This window comes from Emys orbicularis, chromosome 12, assembly GCF_028017835.1.
Source record: "Emys orbicularis isolate rEmyOrb1 chromosome 12, rEmyOrb1.hap1, whole genome shotgun sequence".
NCBI classification, from domain to species: Eukaryota; Metazoa; Chordata; order Testudines; family Emydidae; genus Emys; species Emys orbicularis.
The window spans coordinates 11,507,221-11,527,550 of NC_088694.1; the positions used below are offsets into that span (position 1 = coordinate 11,507,221).

General features: G+C 42.0%; 1 protein-coding gene across 1 annotated transcript in view; it reads left to right on the forward strand.

Moving 5' to 3' along the window:
* Positions 1 to 94: 94 nt before the first annotated feature.
* The window catches only part of LOC135887220 (serine/threonine-protein phosphatase 4 regulatory subunit 1-like), a 42,779-nt gene continuing 22,543 nt past the window's right edge, over positions 95 to 20,330 (forward strand). The window contains exons 1-6 of the mRNA XM_065414992.1: positions 95 to 119; positions 308 to 352; positions 15,078 to 15,210; positions 16,369 to 16,475; positions 18,542 to 18,684; positions 19,191 to 19,337. Coding sequence (XP_065271064.1) covers positions 113 to 119; positions 308 to 352; positions 15,078 to 15,210; positions 16,369 to 16,475; positions 18,542 to 18,684; positions 19,191 to 19,337 — 582 coding nt within the window. The 5' untranslated portion in view covers positions 95 to 112. The remainder of the gene's footprint in view (positions 120 to 307; positions 353 to 15,077; positions 15,211 to 16,368; positions 16,476 to 18,541; positions 18,685 to 19,190; positions 19,338 to 20,330) is intronic.

Sequence of the window (20,330 nt, forward strand, 5' to 3'; positions counted from 1 at the left end):
ATTTGTTTATTAAATCTAGGGAGTGGGGGGAGTGGGGGTTGAGCCGGGGTCAGGCAGCGCAGGCAGCTCCGCCCCCCTCCCCCCCATCTCTTTTCCCCATGTCCATTCCAAGATGGCTGGTAAGCAGCTCTCGCTCCTCTCTTCCTGCTCCGTGTGGGGGTGTGCGTGTGTGTTGGGGTGTGCGGGTGATTAACGCCAAACTGCTGTGTAACTTCGTGCGTGCCTCTCTCTTCCTCCGTCTCTTGTCTCTCCAGAGAGCCTTGTGAAACCAACCCCCCGTGTCTCTCTCTTTTGTTTTTGTTTGTAGGGATCCCTTTGTATTTTGTGGATTTGCAGGATGACTTAGATGATTGTGAGTAACGGTTTTTACTTGTTTTACTCATTCACCCACATGCTCCTTTCTGCACCGCCCCCCATCTCCCTCCCCCACACTTTCACCCAGATTAGGGTGAAAGAAAGAGACTTGGGAGGCTCATTTTACTGATAGGTGAAAGATCAGAGAGGGCTTGGGTTTTCTTTATTTAACACACAGACAGTCTTGCATTTTCATGTTGCTGCTGGCAGAGGGGTCTCTAATGGAGTAATTTCTGTGCTTTACGCTAAATTTTTAGGGCTCCTTATGCCACCTAACTGTTGTGATTTGATTTTTTTTTTAATGCTCATTGACCCCGTAAAATCCTTTATTGTAAGACGGGAAAGGGGCGGAGGGCTTTAAACGCCTTATAAAATGATAGGTTATTTTATTTTAAATGTCTCACTAAAACACACTGCAGAAAGCTGTGGGTACAGGAGGGAATTAACCCTAAATGAAGGAGGCTTGTCAGATCTGGATTCATGGGATGGAGACCTGAATAACGGGAAAAGGGGACAAGTTAATTCAGAACTGTCATAAGCTATGATACTTTGAATGAGAGATGTTTCTAAATTGTTTTTATAATTTTTTGCATGTCTAATTGTAACCCCAAAATGTCAATCTTACCTTATATTATCTGTGTGTGATGAATTTTTTGTTTAGTAAAATGCCTAGCACATATTTGGGTGTTGCAGAAATAATACTTTAAAAATTGAAATGCAGTTAATTGCCAGTGAAGGAGCCTACATTCAGGTCTGTGTTGTTTATAAAGTTGAAAGATGAAGTGGGCGAGGTAATATCTTTCTCTCTCACCAACAGAAGTTGGTCCAGTAACAAGCTTTCAATCTTATACAGAGCTTTTCTTCATGTCAGGTTTATAAAGTTGACATTAGTTCTGTTGCTTGCAAAGAATGTTTCTAGCAGTTGGCCTAAGACAAGGACTTTTTGTTGTGATAATTTGAATGAGTGAGATTTTTAAATGATTAATTGAAACACACAGAACAACAATTTTTTACAAGGTGGTTATTTGTTTTGCGTTTCTTATGCCATTGTGAGAGTTACAGTGATCCGGAAAAAACGTATGATCACTTTCTGTGATCTAGACTCTGTCTCAAGTGCTAGTGAAGGATATGAGGGAGTTCAATGTTCAACCTGTTACTGTAATACCCCGTCACCCAGTTTTCTACAAACTTCTCACTATCCTACTGAGGTCTGTCTCGATAAGGTTGCAGGTCTCATACATTCTCCTTTTAGCATCTCTCACTGTGACTTTTTAAAAAATGTGATTGTACTACTTTCCAGAACTGCCACTGATTTGTTTGGAAGGAAACTTCACTCATGGATTAATTTTGAGTCTGCTTTTAAAAACATCTCCTCTACTAATGGCAGATTTTTACAGAATGCTTCAATGTGACATTTAAAATCTCTCTCCAAATTGTTTGTACCCTCCCTTATTTAGGCCCTGATTATGCAGTGAGCTCTGCACAGCAGATTCTTGTGTCTATGTAAAGCATTGTTGAAGGATTGGGGCCTCAGGTCCCAATCCTGCAAAGGGATGTGCATGTCAGAAGCTCCATTGTCAATAGGACAACTCACATACTTAAAGTTGAGGACATGCATGTCCTGAGTACATATGTGTTTAGTGGCTTGAGGGCCACAGACTCCTAGAGTGTGTTTACACTGTAATAAAACATGGTGGTGGGGCTGTGTCAGCTGATTCGGACTTAGGGGGGCTCAGGCTGCGGGGCTATACAATTGCAGTGTAGACATTCGGGTTGGGCTGGAGCCCCGGCTTTGGGACCCCAGTGTGGTACTAACTGGCACTTTCGATGGCAATTTGGGTTTATCATTTGAAAAAAATGGTGAGCTTTTTTAAAGTTGTTGCTTGTGGGACCTGTTCTGTATTGCTTAGACAATCCTGATTTGTGGGGGAGATGGCAGTTCAGAGACTGGGGTATAAAAATTGTCTTAAAGCTAATTGAAAATTATATGGAATCACCCTTTAAAGTGATGAAATTTGGCAGGTCTGGATTTGTAGGGTTATGCTTGTTTTTCCCACTTCAGTTTATACATTTGTCTCTCTGGGATATTGGTTTTAAACAGAGAGACAGAGGGCTATTGCTTGCTAAGTTTGTACCATGACCTCAAACAACACCAAGTACCTTTGTTGAGCAGAGGATTTAAATTGGGAGCAGATTGGCTAATACACTTCTGTGTGCCCACACTGGATTTGAAAGAAGCTTCTCAAAGCTCAGTACATCCCACCTTAAAGTTCCATTAATAACAAGGGGAGCCAAAGTAGCTGGATCTGCAGTTTAAACCCATTAGTAGAGTTGAAAATCTGTTCTGTTTTGCTTTTCTCTGCCACAATTAAAATAAATAAACAAACCCACTAATAATCCAACCAGAAAATAGACTATTTATGTCTTGCCAACTAATTCTTCCCCCTTTGATTGGAAAGAGTGAAAGATCTCTGTCTGCCAGCTGAACTCTTCTGTTTTCAGTGCAAGCACAGTACAAGCAACAGTCCAAACCTCCCACAGTGTCCTGCCAATGTGCCTTGACTGACTTGGAGGGTACCATCTCCAGGGGTGAAAGGGCAGATCATTCTCCATGGCCAATGAGTCCTTGGCTTCTTTGCCAAGGCTATCAGCAGAAGTGTCATTTGTCCTGGTAACTTGACTAAAATAGTTTTATGATTGTAAGCCAACCTTCTGGCTTGGGGGATGAAGCTCAAGTTTGCCTCATCTGAGGATTTTTTTTAAATTATTTTGCAGTTTTGAATCTAGAATGGTGATCCAATAATGGAAAAAGTGTGCTTTGTATATGTCTATTTAATTTTACATCAATCTATATGTACCGCTATCAATTTCAGGTTGATATAGACATAATGCAACATGTTGATTATCACTACTATGTCATGGACAGAGAGAGAAAAATGTCTGACTTGAAGTATTGTTAATGACACCTATTTAGTTTTGAACTAGATCTTGAATTAAAAATGCGGAGGATGAACTGCTCCTAGTTGGTGTGAAAGAGCACCTAGCATTAAGATGCAAAATCTGAGAACTCAGTGTGTTGTCTTGATAGTTTTGTTTTTTTTTAATTACAAAAGGACCCAGAAGCCCCAATCTAGATCAGTTGTGCTAGGTGCAATTGTGCTAGGTGCTGTGATTAGTCTCAAAGGGCATGTCTACACTGCAGTTGGGAGCTGGCTTCACACTGCAGGGAGATGGGAGCTTTGCTTGAGCTAATAGCAATGTGGGCATGATGGAACGGGTGACCGCTTGGGCTAGCCTAGCCACTTGAGTGCAAACCTACCCAACCCTCTTGTTATGTACTTGGTTGGCTAGCTTGAGCCGCTGCCCCTGCCACTGTGACAACACTGCTATTTATAGCTCAGTGGCTCAAACAGAGCTAGCATGTATCTGTCTACCTGCATTGAGAAGCATGCTCCTAGCTGCAGTGTGGACATACCCTAAGGAAAAGGTTATGGAGCATTTTTAAGCAACTCATTGCAGTGAATCACTAACTAAAACTAGATCTATGGTGTCTGAAGGAAAGAAAGCATTAAATGGTGGAGATATTGGTGAGGAGATGTAATGTGCTCCAACTGATTTTATTAAAACAATCAAACAAAAAGAGCCAGAAGAGCTCCTGGGAATTATGGAATTGGGAAATTTCCCCTAAATTCCAGGGGAGCTGATGGAGAAACTAATTGTGGATAGTGTGATACTGCACTTGAACAAATATTAACTGAGGGTCAAACCAATACTGACTTTGTAAGATACTTTTTAATTCCCCACTGTAAAAGCTGTCAAACCTGTATACAATTATTTAAGAAGATTAATAAAATAATAAATGAAGCTGATTCTGTACCTCCTTTTGTAAGGCTAAAGAAAATATTGGTTAAGAAATGAGGTTTGATGGTGGATTTAAAAACTGAGTAAGTGAGAAGAATGTAGGGAATGACTGCTCTTTGGTCTTTTGAGAGATTAATAGTTCCACAGGGGTGGGTATTGGTATTAATATATTAGTGTTTGGGTGGGGGAAATGGGCGGTGAGATGGTGGCATTTGCTGATGTCATTACATTGTTTGGATAGTAAAACCTATGGCAGGATATTAGATTTAAGTACCTTTGAGACAGTCACATGATATATTAAATTCAACTTCAGTAGTGCGCATTGGCTACACTAGTTAAATTTCTTATACACTGATGGATTCTGAACTTGTCTACTTGATCTTCTAAGTGGGAAAATATGGTAGGCCTCTCAGTGGATAGTTTAATGAAACTGTGAGTCCTGTGTGTGTCAGCAATTGTGAAAGCATATTGGGTGCATTAGAAATAACAGTTCATGATTTTCTGTATTTTCTTTTACACGTGCTTATAATATATCCAGAGTACTGTGTGCACTTTTGATTTCCTCACTTTTGGAAAGAGAGTTGAGATTAACATGGGCCAGAGAAGGTCAGTGAAGATGGTTAGAGCTATGGTGGAATTTATTTTGTATGAGTTAAGAGGCTGCTAAAACTAGGATTATTTAACTCTTTACATTCAGTATATAACAAAAGTGGTGTGTTGTGTAGCTGCTCTTCCGGGCCCCGATCTTGCAAGCACTTAAGCACGTGCTTAACTTTAGTAATTTGAGTAATCAGTGGAACTACTTAAGATAGTAAAGTGAAGCATGTACATAAATGTTTACAGGCTAGTGCAGTATCACTTTAGAACATAGACCCATGATTGGTTTGTTTATTTGTTGCAATGAGAGTTGCAGGGTATTCTACTGCAATAGTCAATTTTATGAAGGGTATAGGGGCAACTGATCAGTTCCTTCATTTTAATGCTGTTTCCTAATACGAGAACAAAGGGGCACTTGATAAAATTAGTGGCTGATAAATTTAGTATGAATTAAAATAAATATTACTTCACACGAAATGTCGTTAGTTTAAAGAATTCACTGCTGTCGAAATATGTTTAATATGTCTGGATTTAAAAAACCCCAACTTTTATTATCAATAGTATTTCTCATGATACCGGGTCAGACAAGGGTAATCAAATCTCATGCTTCAGTATGTAAACTGATTGTTGCAGAGTCAGGAGGGAACTCTAAGCACCTGACACACAGGGCATAACTTATTCAGAACTTTTAGCGATGTCATCAATGTCTTCTGAAGCATCAGGGTTTGTCTACTGCCAGTTAGGATATTAGACGTGATGGAGCACTAGTCTTATTGAGAAAGGCACATCTTATTATCTTAAACTGATCTGATGTTTGCTGCACTAGCCTGGCGAGTCAGTTTCACCACTTGTCAACCCTTCTTGGGCCTGAGTAATGTTGGTGGGTGGGTGTGGGTTTTTTTTGTTTTTTTTTTTAACGCAGATACAAATCGTAAACCTGGGGACACTTACCTGTAGGCTGGTATTGTTTCTAAAATAATTAGTAATGCCACCTGCAAGAAGTAGAAATGGCTAGTTAAGTGGAAGTATAGGTCGCCTGTATACAGTACTATATCTCTGTGTGGCTATACTGCCCCTTCAACTGTCATATCTGTAAAAGATAGTTGTGAAGTAGTTGGATGATTTAAATATCAAGAGAAAAAATACTCAGACCCTTGTTTAAAAAAACTAAAAAAAACAACCAATAAATATTAGCATGCCTAGTTATGTGGTTGTGGGTGCATTTGTGGTAGCTGAATATGCACAAGTAAAATTGAAAAATTGGGCCTTCACGTTAATCCCAATTTTCTTCTGCTTTGCTTTGTGTGCATGATTCAGCTCTTACTTTAGTCTCTTGTTCAAATAGTTTCCTGTGAAACTTCATATTGCAGTAGAAGAGGCCAGCTAGCTTTCTTTTTTTTTTTTTTTAAAAGACTGCTATCAAATTCTGTCATCAGCTGTGTGCACACCATTCCCTTTGAAGGAAATTAGCTGTGTGCCTATCTAAAGGCAGAATTTGACCATACATACGTAGGACATCCTGTGTCTGAAACCAACTTTTTTGTTGTTTTAAATGTAATTTTATCTCTTGGCAGGAAGTCTGCAGTATGCTCCAAGAGCCCTCATTTATAATGATGATACTAGAGGGGCATGGGCCCCTTTCTGTAGTATTCAGAGTAGCAGCCATGTTAATCTGTATCCGCAAAAAGAACAGGAGTACTTGTGGCAGCTTAGTTAGTCTCTAAGGTGCCACAAATACTCCTGTTCTTTTTTCTATAGTATGCAAATGTTCCCCGATATTACTGATGGATACCTCTCTGTGAGGTTAGGGGGAAAAAAGACACACTTCCCTAGGATGCATATTGGGAGGGGAGAGTAAAAAGCAAATTTGGCATTTCGCAGCGACTTCACATTTTGTTTTTATTTCATATGCATCACACCTGCAGAGTTGTGCTGAAAATAGCTATCTGCATAGTTTTAATATTTGCTGATTGATACTCCAAATAATATACCCATATCAGTTTAGTATTTTTATACACTGCAGTATCACTCTAACACTATCATTGGTAGTGGAGCATTTTAATGTGGTTCAGAGCCAAAGTTCGTTATATCAGGGCACACATTAAGAAGATCTTTGGGGAAAAGTGTTGACCTTTTTAAAATTAATGCTGTAATAAATGAAGGGTGAGAACAGAAGTGAAGGTGTTTATCCTTATTAAATGCAAGCATTTGAACCCTGTGACGAGTGTGGTATCCGATAGCTTGGAGAGTGTAAATGACAGTGTAGATATAATTTTTTTAATGTACTGGCAAATCCTAATTTGAAAATGAATAGACAGATATAACAAATACTTAATGAATATAAAGAAGTCTTGTGCAATTTGTAACATCCCATTTGGAGGGATTTTAGTTATTGGCATGTCCGCTATTGGGAAGGTATGTTACTCTTATTAAACAATAATACTTTAACATAAAGCTTTACTTCTTCAAAGCATTTTATATGAATCAGTTAATCTTCACAATGTCCCAGTGAGGTAGATTAAATATTATTATTCCCATTTTACAGAGCAGGAAACTGAGACGCGATTAAAGATCCTTTCTGAAGTATGTTGCAGAAGTTCCATTGATTTCACTTGGAGTAGGACTGGGTCCAATGTGACTCTCCCACCCGAAGTCCATTGATGGAGTCTGTCAGAGCCGGGAGATGCTAGCAGGGATTTGGAGCAATCAAATTTTTGAATTGCTCCGCTCCAGCTCCGGGCATAAAACCTACTGGTCCGGGTTCCGCTCCAAAGCCCTGGATGCTAGATCACAATCCATTAGCCTACGCATGCATCAATTTAAAATTAAAGCATAACAGAATATACCTGATCAATAAGTGCAGTAAATACCTGATTACTTGTTTTTATTGTGTTGTTTGAAGAGCTGCTTAATTTTATATATGCAACAATATCATTTAGCATTTCTTGCTCTTTGAAAGCTTCCACTGGTTTGAGAGACTCCCTTAGATGTATAGTGAGGAATTCTTGTGCAACCAATACCAATATTGTAATTATGATCACAGTAATTACATAGATTATACTATATATGTGGGCTCTGTGTATAATTCTTAGTAAAATGATGTCAACAGGTGCAGAAATTGAAGTTCAAGGGACAAAGTAGAAGGTGTAGCTGAATGGAGGTCATCTTTAATATACTATATGCAGCTTAATTTGCTGTTAAAGTTTATTTCTTTAAGGACAGAGGTTAGAAATATCTTATCCTGTGGATCAAACTATTATACCTATTATTTATGCGTGGTCTGTAACGTTTACAGGACTAGAAGCCAGTGACAACAGATGGGGTGGAGAGCAAATACTAACAGAGTACTGTTTGGGTAACAATGTTGTTAAGAGTCTGAAATCGCAAGAAAATCACACTTGCATGGAGATGTTTATGTATCTTCAGTGGAAAACTCCCAAATGTATCTGCAAGGGAAAATTACTAATATTTATTACGGAAATTCTGATCCACCCTGCATTGCCTGTCTGAAAATAAATGAGAAACAAAGTGGATAAGGTAATACCTTTTATTGGACCAACTTCTGTTGGTGAGAGAGACAAGAAGTTGATCCAATAAAAGATATTACTTCACCCACTTTGTCGCTCTAATATCCTGGGACAGTCATGGCCACAACTCTGCATACAACAATGAAAATAAATCATAACTTTCCCACTCTATCATTATACTAGCCACTCTTATTTGATTTGTTTAAAATTATCCAAATTAGTGTTTCAACCCCTTGCATTCAAAAAGTGTTAAGCTTCAAAAATCACAAGATTAACTTTATAATCATGAGGGTTTTTTTTAAATCAATCGTGGGTTTTTTATTTGACTTCTGTGTTTGAGCCTTTACAGTTTGTTTTCAAGCTTTTCTCCACAATCACAAGGACTAGAAACTTTTTTTAAAATATAAGATTCTCATGTAACTAATTGCATGATTCCAGGAGCTATGGCTTCAAGAATTACACCACATATCACACAATTCACAATAAATTTGCGAGACTTCTCCCCCCCCCCCCCCCCGATAACTGATTTTTGGCTTGGGTGCTAGAGTCAAATCAGTATATTTATAGAAGTGGGATATACACCCCCAATAAAATTCTTTCTTCCCAGAAGACCAAAACAGTTTGCTAGGTTCTTATGATATGTGTATCCCTAAAATGTCAACACTTGGTCAAAATTTAAACAAATATTCATTTTTTTCCAAGACAAAATCAAGTTTTTATTCTGAAATGTCTGGGTTTTTTTTTTTTTTTTTTTTTAAAGCATTATAAAACCTAATTTTAATATAAATATCTTCATGGCTTAAAGAAAAATGAAAAGTATTTTTGTTTGAATTTAAACATTCACTTACAGGGTTTGGGATGTAAACTCTGTAGTACTGAGCATGAGAATCTGAAAGTGAAACTGAATAGTCTTCACTGCTGAAGCTGAGGGGCAAAATGTAAGCAATCAGCAAAAACTGAAAAGTAAGATTATTTTTTCATTTTTAATAATCTAAGGAATTATTAGTAACAGGTAAAGACAAGTTTCTTAGATATGATTTTTAACCTGACTGTACTTACTGAACAGCACTCAGGAACACACACAAATATTGAGAGCCTCTAGGCAGCACTATTTCCAAAAAAACCATAAAAAGCTTATAGACATTGATTCTGGATTTAATTGTCCATGTAATCACATTTTTGGTGAATCGCTGTTTCTAAAAGATGATTATGTAAGTTGAGTCTTTGGGTGTGTCTACACTATAGAGCTTTTTGCTGGCCATAGCTACTCCAGCAAAGCCCCCTAGTGGATATTCAACATATACCAGCAAAAGCAGTTCTGTGGGTTTAGTTACACCACCTCCCTGAGTGACATAGTGTTCAAAAGCACTCTTCTGTTGTATCTTTGAGTATACACCTGGGATTTTGCTGACATAGCTACGTTGGTTGGGTGTGTATGATTTCCCCCCACTCCTAGCTGACATAGCTATTTTGGCAAAACTTTATATCGTAGACTAAGCCTTAAGAAGGAACGTCACTTACATGAAGGAGTTTTGCATTTTCCAAATATAAACCAGGTAGGGCTGAGACTTTCGGAGCCATCAATAGGAGTTAGATGCACAGCTCTCATTAATTGCAGTGGGAAATATGTGTCTAAGGGTATGTCTACACTACGAGAGTAGTTCGATTTTACTTAAATCGAATTAGTGGAACCGATATTACAAAGTCGAACGTGTGTATCCACACTAAGAACAGTAATTCGACTTTGTGAGTCCACACTAACGGGGCAAGCGTCGACATTGGAAGCGGTGCACTGTGGGCAGCTATCCCACAGTTCCCGCAGTCCGCGCTGCCCATTGGAATTCTGGGTCGAGCCCCCAATGCCTGCTGGGGGAAAAAATGTGTCGAGGGTGGTTTTGGGTAACTGTTGTCATTCAACCGTCACTCCCGCCCTCCCTCCCTGAAAGCGCCGGCGGGCAATCAGTTCGCGCACTTTTCTAGTGAGTCACAGCGCGGATGCCACAGCACTGCGAGCATGGAGCCCGCTGCCACCATTGCTGCAGTTATGGCCGTTGTCAACACCTCGCACCTTATCATCCACCTTTTTCAGAGGCAGATGCTGAGAAATCGGGCGAGGAGGCTACGGCAGCGTGGTGAGAACATTAAGTCTGAGAGTGGCACAGACCTCTCGCAAAGCACGGGACCCCGCGCTGTGGATATCATGGTGGCAATGGGTCATGTTGATGCTGTGGAACGGCGATTCTGGGCCCGGGAAACAAGCACGGACTGGTGGGACCGCATAGTGCTGCAGGTCTGGGATGAATCACAGTGGCTGCGAAACTTTCGCATGCGTAAGGGAACTTTCCTTGAACTTTGTGAGTTGCTGTCCCCTGCCCTGAAGCGCAAGGACACCCGGATGCGAGCAGCCCTGACTGTCCAGAAGCGAGTGGCCATAGCCCTCTGGAAGCTTGCAACGCCAGACAGCTACCGGTCAGTCGCGAACCACTTTGGCGTGGGCAAATCTACCGTGGGGGTTGCTGTGATGCAAGTAGCCAACGCAATCGTTGAGCTACTGCTCTCAAAGGTAGTGACCCTGGGAAACGTGCAGGTCATCATAGATGGCTTCGCTGCGATGGGATTCCCAAACTGTGGTGGGGCTATAGATGGAACTCACATCCCTATCCTGGGACCGGAGCACCAGGCCAGCCAGTACATTAACCGAAAGGGCTACTTTTCAATGGTGCTGCAAGCACTGGTGGACCATAGGGGACGTTTTACCAACAACAATGTCGGATGGCCAGGCAAGGTTCATGACGCTTGTGTTTTCAGGAACTCTGGTCTGTTTAGACGGCTGCAGGAAGGTATTTACTTCCTGGACCACAAAATAACTGTTGGGGATGTGGAGATGCCTATAGTGATCCTCGGGGACCCAGCCTACCCGCTAATGCCCTGGCTCATGAAGCCCTATACAGGCGCCCTGGACAGTGAAAAAGAACTCTTCAACTACCGGCTGAGCAAGTGCAGAATGGTGGTGGAGTGTGCTTTTGGACGTCTCAAGGGGAGATGGAGAACCTTACTGACTCGCTCTGATCTCAGCGAAACCAATATCCCCATTGTTATTGCAGCTTGCTGTGTGCTCCACAATCTCTGTGAGAGCAAGGGGGAGACGTTTATGGCGGGGTGGGAGGTTGAGGCACATCGCCTGGCTGCTGATTACGCCCAGCCAGACAGCCGGGCGATTAGAAGAGCCCAGCGGGACGCACTGTGCATCCGGGAGGCTTTGAAAGCTAGGTTCCACAGTGAGCAGGGTAACCTGTGATTATTAAGTTTGTTTAAAGAGAAGCTGAACCTGCCCCCATTTCTTTACCCAGTTAATGTTGACTATCCTCTCCAGTTACATACCCCCTTCACCCCATTTCCCCCCTTCCAACACACCTTTACAAATAAAATAAATGGAACTTTGTTCATTAACACCGTTTTCTTTATTAAGGGTTTCGTGGTAAAGGGTTGAAACTGGGACCCAGACTGTGGTGGGGAGCGGGTGTAGTGATGGAAAGGACGCTTCTAAACTCGAGGAATGACAGGCTCCTGCTCCTAGAGCGGTCCGCAGTGGTGGACTGGTTGTTTCAACGGAGCCTGCCACCCCTCCTTTTCGGGACTCTGTGTGTGGGGGCTATGTGACTTTGTGGCGGGGGAGGACGGTTACAGATCCCCTGCTGCGTGGCTTTGTCATCCAGGCTAAGGACCGCTGCATAAGATCTGTAACCGCCCTCCCCCGCCACAAACTCACATAGCCCCCCCCACACAGAACATGAAAACCACCTCCCAGACTGACCAGGATGTCTAGTGACTGCAATGTGTGTGTGACCTGCTGCTGAACCTGCCCCCGTGTCTGTACCCTGGTAAAGGTGACTGTCCTCTCCAATTCCCAACCCCCTTTCCCCCCTTCAAACACACTCTCCTCTAAAAGAACCTGACGGAAACAGTAATTAAAAGAAACATATTTTTTATTAACAACTGCACAGGTAGGGGATGACACTGGGACGGGAGCTTGGGTGAGGTGCTTTTGGAGTGAAGGAAAGGACTTATCAAAACTTTGGGAATGAGAGCCGTCTGGTACTTGAGCAGTCTGCAGGGGTGGAGTGACTGTTTTCACGGCCCCTGCCGCCCCTCCTTCTTGGGACTTTGGGTGAGGGGGGGATGGGACTTTGTGGCGGGGGAGGGCGGTTAGAGAGAGACTGCAGCGGGGCTCTGGCCTCCTGCCTCCGGTCCTGCAGAACATCTACAAGGCGCCGGAGCGTGTCCGTTTGCTCCCTCATTAGTCCAAGCAGCGTTTGAGTCGCCTGCTGGTCTTCCTGCCACCACCTGTCCTCCCGTTCGCTGTGTGATCGCTGGTATTGCGACATGTTCTCCCTCCACTGGGTCTGCTGTGCCGCCTCGGCTCGGGAGCAGCCCATAAGTTCGGAGAACATCTCGTCCCGTGTCCTTCTCTTTTGGCGCCTAATCTGCGCCAGCCTCTGGGAGGGGGATGCCGGGGTAGGTCGGGAGACACTCGCAGCTGTGGGATGGGAAAAAGGGAGTGAATTCCTCACAAAGATACATTTTTGTGAACAATAAACATAGTCTTTCTCTGGGAACAAGACCATGCACAGCACCTATCACATGCGCACTCAGGACAAGGTCGAATTTTCGGCCTTCCCATTCAGTGCCTGGGGTCCTGGAGTACAGATCACACAAGCGGGGCAGGACAGCGGAATTCGGGTAGCAGGCGGACATGGTAAGCCGTACACTTTTGGCTGCTGAAAGCTTAATTTATAGCAGTGCCCTCCTTTCACGTTCAAAGCAATGCCCCTAGCGTTGGCCAGTTCCTGCTGCCGCCAATCTGGCCAGCATGAACTCTGCCCCTGTCCCACCCCCCTCGTGGCTGTCCCCGGGAAAGATCCCTGTATGCTCCCCCTGTCCCGCCTCCACCGCGTGGCTGTAAATCGCCGGTTACAGTTATGTAAAGGAACAGGCAATCAGTCCCAATACTAACATTCCCCTAATTTAAAGCAGGTCACCATGAGCGATATCACTCTGATGAGGATTTCGGACACTGAGAAAGACCGCATGCTGCGTGAATGCCAGCAAAAACAAGGGCCGTATGCCGCCATGCTGTGCGAGGCACTGATCCCAGAGTACTTGCTGCTAGCCTGGCGCGGAAAAGTTTCCTACCATGGAGGATGCAATAAGGCCGCTCTCCCCAGGAACCTGATGCAAAGGCTTTCAAATTACCTCCAGGAGAGCTTCGTGGAGATGTCCCAGGAGGATTTCAGCTCTATCCCCGGACACATTGACCTAATTTTCCAGTAGCTGCACTGGCAAGGACTAAAAATTAGAGCACCTAGGGCAAAGTAATCATGAAACACCCATTGTTAATATTCCATTCCTGTTCTGTTCAAAATAAATGTTTACATGTTTAAAACACTTACCGACTGATCCTTCCCCTGATTCAGAGTCACGGTTAACGCCTTGGGAGGGTTGGTAGGGGATCTCCGTGAGGGTGATGAAGAGATCCTGGCTGTCGGGGAAATCAACGTTGTAAGCGCTGTCGACTGCCTCGTCCTCCTCATCTCCTTCCTCCTCTTCCCCCTCCGCGAACATCTCCGAGGAAGCGGCCGTCGACAATACCCCATCGTCAGAGTCCACGGTCAGTGGTGGCGGCCGCACCTAGAATGGAATGCAGTACCTCGTAGAAACGGCATGTCTGGGGCTGGGATCCGGAGCGTCCGTTTTCCGCTTTGGTCTTCTGGTAGCCTTGTCTCAGGTCCTTGATTTTCACGCGGCATTGCGTTGCATCCCGGCTGTATCCTCTCTCTGTCATGGCTTTGGAGATCTTCTCGTAGATCTTTGCATTCCGTTTTTTCGATCGCAGCTCCGAAAGCACGGACTCATCGCCCCACACAGCGATCAGATCCAAGACTTCCCGATCAGTCCATGCTGGGGCCCTCTTTCTATTCTGCGATTGCATGGTCACCTCTGCTGGAGAGCTCTGCATCGTTGCCAGTGCTGCTGAGCTCGCCACGATGTCCAAACAGGAAGTGAGATTCAAACTGGCCAGACAGGAAAAGGAATTCAAATTTTCCCAGGGCATTTCCTGTGTGGCTGGTCAGAGCATCCGAGCTCGGACTGCTGTCCAGAGCGTCAACAGAGTGGTGCACTGTGGGATAGCTCCTGGAGCTATTAGCATCGAATTCCATCCACACCTACCCAAATTCGACATGGCCATGTTGAATTTAGCGCTACTCCCCTCGTCGGGGAGGAGTACAGAAATCGATTTAAAGAGACCTCTATGTCGAACTAAATAGCTTCATGGTGTGGACGGGTGCAGGGTTAATTCGATTTAACGCTGCTAAATTCGACATAACCTCCTAGTGTAGACCAGGCCTAAGTGGCTTTGGAAATCTCAACCTATATTACGTATAAGGGACAAATCGTGACTTTTGCAGTCATTGTTAAAATTCCCATTTACTTCAATCAGACTGACTTCACTTCTGGATTCATCCTTAAAAGCTTAGTTGTTGAAGTGCATGGGGGTGTGGCCATTGACCTCCTCTAAGAATCCAACTCTTCACTATCTGAGCAGTTTTAAGCACTGTACTGATAGGTGGTTCTGTTATGCAGAATATTTCTAAAAGGGATTCTGCCAAGGAGACATATTTAATGCTGTGATTTCTTCTCTTACTGACATGTTGTTTGTTTGTTTGTTTGTTTTTAAAGTTGGATTTGAAGACTATGGACCAGATTGTGATAGCATGAGGATAACTGCATTCTTGGACATTCCGGGACAGGATAACTTGACTCCGCTTGCTCGTTTGGAAAAATATGCTTTTAGTGAGAATATATTTAATCGGTAAGGACATGACAATTAGACTAATATTCTTAAAGACAAGGCTAGACATTTCTGCATTGTTATTTTACTCCCCATAGTTTTCTAGCCATTATGTTAATATTTTTTATTTTATTCTGAATCTTATTATGGATTTTAAATGAAGAATAAAATATTATGTTACCATACCTCTTGTGCATTTTTAAATGCATATTTATTATAGGTTTTATTGTAGTAGAAACAGAATTATTGTTGTACATAATTTCTACAAGGGCCCAATTTTCAGTTTTGGTCACCTTAACAGGACATCTATATCCCACAGTTCTACATTTGGTTTGGGATGTAGCCATACTGTGTACCTGTTCTGTATGCCTGAACATTTAAAAAGAAGATTGGCCATCCTTTTAAGGTGCAAAATGCTGCACTTAGGAAGGAAAAATCAAATGTACAAATATAAAGTGGGGAATAACTGGCTAGGGAGAAGCACTGTTGAAAAGGATCTGGGAGTTATAGTGGACCACAGAGTGAATATGAGCCAACAATATGATGCATTTGCGAAAAAGCTACTACCGTTCTGGGGTATATGTATGACCACAAGAGGTAATTGTCCTACTCTACTTGGCACTGGTGGCCTCAGCTCGAGTATTGTGTCCAGTTTTGGGCACCACACTTGAAGAAAGATGTGATCAAATTTGGGAGAGTCCAGAAGAGAACAACAGAAATGCTAAAAGATTTAGAAAACCTGATCTATGAGGAAAGGCTAAAGCAAACTGGGTACATTTAGAGAAAAGAAGACTGAGGGAGGACCTGATAAGTCTTCAAATATGTTAAGGGCTATTATAAAGAGGATGGTAATCAATTGTTCTCCCAGTGTAGGTAGTTAGATCTATTAGGAAAAACTTGCTAACTATAAGATAGTTAAGTGCTGAAATAGGTTTCCAAGGGAAGTTGTGCAATCATCATCATTGATGATTTTTAAGAACAGGGTAGACAAATGCCTGTCAGGGATAGTCTATAAATAATGGCCCTACCTTAGTGCAGGGGACTGGACTAGATGACCTTTTGAGATCCCTTCCAGCCCTGCATTTTTATGATATTCTCCCCTGCCCCTTTTCCCCCCCACCCCACCCCCCAAAGCTGTCAGCAGGATGTTAAAGTGCACATTATGTTGTCCCTTCGCAGACAGATTATTGCCAGAGGTCTACTTGATGTCTTTCGAGATTTCAGTAATAATGAAGAAGATTTCTTGACGGTAATGGAGATAGTGGTCAGACTGTCCGAAGATGCAGGTTTGAGATTCAATTTCTTAATTTTTTAAAACTCCTTATTTAGTATTTGACTGACTTACTACTGCTTGGTTTGGGTTGACAAATACTGTGTAAGGGTTCATTGAGCAGGAGGGACAGGTCTATGTACTGTGAACACCTTGTGACCTACTTTTTATTCAGCTCTCCACTCTACCTTTGTATATGTGATATATGCTCTCTTTGGAGTGGTGTGACATCTGTTAGTGACTGAAGGACGTGGCTTCTGGCAGCAGTTCCACATGCAACACTTAGCAGCCAGGTGTATCAATGAACTCTTATCTTCTCTTAGTTTAGAAATCATACTCATTCTGGAGTATATCTTTGATCCATCTGGCTCGGAAGAGGAAGAAGGAATGTGACTGTGTTAAAGCATAGGGTAGATTGAGCAAAACACACTTGCTTAATGTACCTCATGTATCTTATATGACACCCATTACTGTAGAGTTTAACTATCTCACAATCTTTAATGTATTTATCCCATAACATCCCAGAGGTAAAGAAGGGCTGTTTATCACCATCTTGCACATGGGGAACTAAGACCTAGAGAAGCTAAGTGACTTGGCCGAGGTCACACAGGAAGGCTTGGGCACAGCAGGGACTTGAACCAAGATTTCCCGTAATCCAGTGTCCTAGTCACTGGACAATTCTTCTTCTCTGAAAACGGTTAATGGCTTTGCCATGTGGGAGCCATAGAGACTGGAACACCAGCTTCTGTGTTTTTGCTTATTTCTGTATGGGCTCTGTCTTAAAGTCAGCTCCTGACTTAAAAAAATCAGAAGGCAAAGTCTGTACATAGAAAAAGTACAAACATAAAGACTTAAGCCAAGGTACTAAAAGAGTTAGGTACCCAGATCCCATTAAAATTCTATGGGAGTTGGGTGTGTGACTCCCTTAGGTTCCTTTGAAAATCCTGTTCCAAAACTATATTCCTTCATTTAAATTAGCAATGAATACTTACAAATTCCACTGAACTCAGCAGGAGCAGCAGGTTGTCAGGACCTCTAAAAACCAGGCCACTTAATTTAGGTGCCTAAGAATAGATCTGGGTGCTTAACTTTAGGCACCCAGAATTGAAAAAAGTTATTTCCCAAAACATTTCTCTACTTACTAAGAGTAGTTAGGGTAAAAATATATGTAACCCTTCCCCCCTACATATCCCCAAAAGCGCACCCACACTTTGCTCGTACTGTGTATATTATTGTGGGCAAGTTAACATGGATTGAAGAATTTTGTATTTGAATTTCCTGATGTTTGGGGGGGTTTGGTTTAACATATGCATTAACATATGGTTTTGGGAATGTTTTTTGGTCACATATTATTTATGTATATTTAATATGACAACTTCTGTAAGTGATTGCTTTCTTTGGGTTATAGTGTGCTGAGTTGACGCCTGAACTAGTTAACTGTTTAAAGTTTTGTTTCTATGATATTTTTCTGCTTGTTTCTTTTAAACGAGTCTGTCTTAAAAACAATTGGAAAATGTTAATTGCAATGAAGATCATTTCAAGGGAGAAATAGCTTTTAAAATACATCTCTCTATGTTATTAGTAGTTATATGATATGTTTTTTATGACAGACTCGTTTAAAAGAAACAAGGATACTTTTCAAAAGATGAAAAATATCCAGCGAACCTTAGCAAAACACAGGAAAACGGTGTGAAAAATGTGTGCATCCCTTTTCTTTTAGACCATTAGCTCCATCCGCATGCATTGGCTCATAGATAAATGAGGTACTAGTACGCAGAAGCTGTAAGGAAATTAGTGATAATGCATGAAAAGGGCAAGATTCTCAAGGAAGATAGCTATCCATTTGTTTAAAAATATGGCTCTAAGTCTCTTGGGCTGATGGGAGGTTATATTTGAGACCGTTTGATTTCTCAGCTGACCTTTAAACACAGATATTCTAAATGGTGACATTTCTAAAAACAGGATTTTTCTTTTTTGTGTGTGGCTTTTCATAGTTTCACAAGAGGAAATGCTATTTATTGAATGTATCTGGTTCTAACTTTAAACTTACTAAAGCCATTTTGACTTTCTCTATGCTGCCAGAGCCTACTGTACGGACAGAACTGATGGAACAAGTACCTCCCATTGCCATTTTTCTGCAAGAAAGTCGACCAAACTTCCCAACAGCATTTTCTGACTACCTTATGCCCATTGTAGTGAGATACCTCACAGACCCTAACAACCAGGTAGGAAATCTCAGACTGTAAAAGTTGTATAGTTAATTCAGTATGGCATGTGGACCTTTCACAATACGGAGGAGTTATACATTAATTTCTATTAGTACTAATAATACTTAGATCTTATATAGCACTTTACAGAGGCCGTCTGTATCATTCCCATTTTACAGATGGAGGAACTGAGACATAGAGATTGGAAATGACTTTCCGAAGGTCACCCAGCAGGTCAATGATAGAGTCAGGAATAGAATCCAGGTCTCCTGAGTCCCAGTTCAGTGTTCCAACCAGGAAGCTAGTACCCAAAGTTGGGTTAAAAGTCCCCTTAAAATCCTCAAGTTTTTATGTTTGTTACTAAGAATATCTTAGTTTTATTAAAAGTTATGAGCTTTTCACTGTTTTCTTGACTTTTTGCACTCCATTCAGTGAAAACAGATATTGACTTTACTTTTATGGTTCTCATAAAATATTGCATTTACAGTGTATTTGTTTTAATCTTTTCTTTTGCATGTTACTAGGTTAGAAAAGCAAGTCAGGAAGCACTGCTGATACTGCTAGAACAAGAACTCATTGCTCAAAATGATATTGAAAATAAGGTGTGTCCAATTCTGTTGGACCTCTCTGCTCCAGACAGTGACGATGAGTACAAAGTGGAAGCAGTGAATGTAAGTGGCAGTGAAAAAGATTTTTTGTTTTAAAATTGTATCCCCTATTTGGATACTTTTTTTTTTTTTTTTTTTTTATTGGTGTATACATTGGTCAATGCAAGGATCTGGGAGATGGACTTTGTATTCAAACTTTTAACTTGCTAATTAAGTAAACTAGTTAACTGGAAGATTAGTTTTAATTCTGCCTGTATTTCTCAGTTGTCCCATTACAAGTGATCTTTCTGTGAAGGACTGACCAGTTTCCCAGCCCCTTTCCAGTGTCTCAATATGCCTGTCTGCATGTGAGATTTAAACAGACACACACACACCCTAAAAAAACACAACAAAACTAGCGAATGAAAATTACACTAAAGCCTTGGCTACACTGGCGCTGTACAGCGCTGCAACTTGCTGCACTCAGGGGTGCGAAAACGCCCCCCCCCCCCCCGAGCGCAGCGAGTGCAGCGCTGTAAAGCGCCAGTGTAATCAGAGCCTGCAGCGCTGCACGCTTGCACGCAGCGCTGCAAGCTACTCCCCTCGGAGAGGTGGAGTACATACAGCGTTGCGAGAGCTCTCTCGCAGCGCTGGTGGCGCGACTACACTCGCGCTTCACAGCGCTGCCGCGGCAGCGCTGTGAATTCCCGAGTGTAGCCAAGGCCTAACTTGAGTTCTGGAATTTGCTGTCTTCCAGCCTCAGCCAGTGCTGGTAAAACATTTCTAGATCAAGGAATATGAGTTGATCAAGGTCCTCTTTTGTAAACCTTCTGGAATAGAATTAAAGCCTGATACAATGAAAAAAACTTAGAATTATGATTAAAACGGAGATGCAAGATGGTATTGGCCATTATTTTGAGAAGTTAGAAACCAGTGTTAAAATCCTCTCTAAGCTTGGAATGCCAGCTTTAAATATGGTAAGCCATTGAGGCTTGAATTTATGTGGTCATTAGTAACTTGTTGTATTGGCCCCCTTGTGACCCCAAACTTGCATCATTGTCATCAATGCAAGTTGTG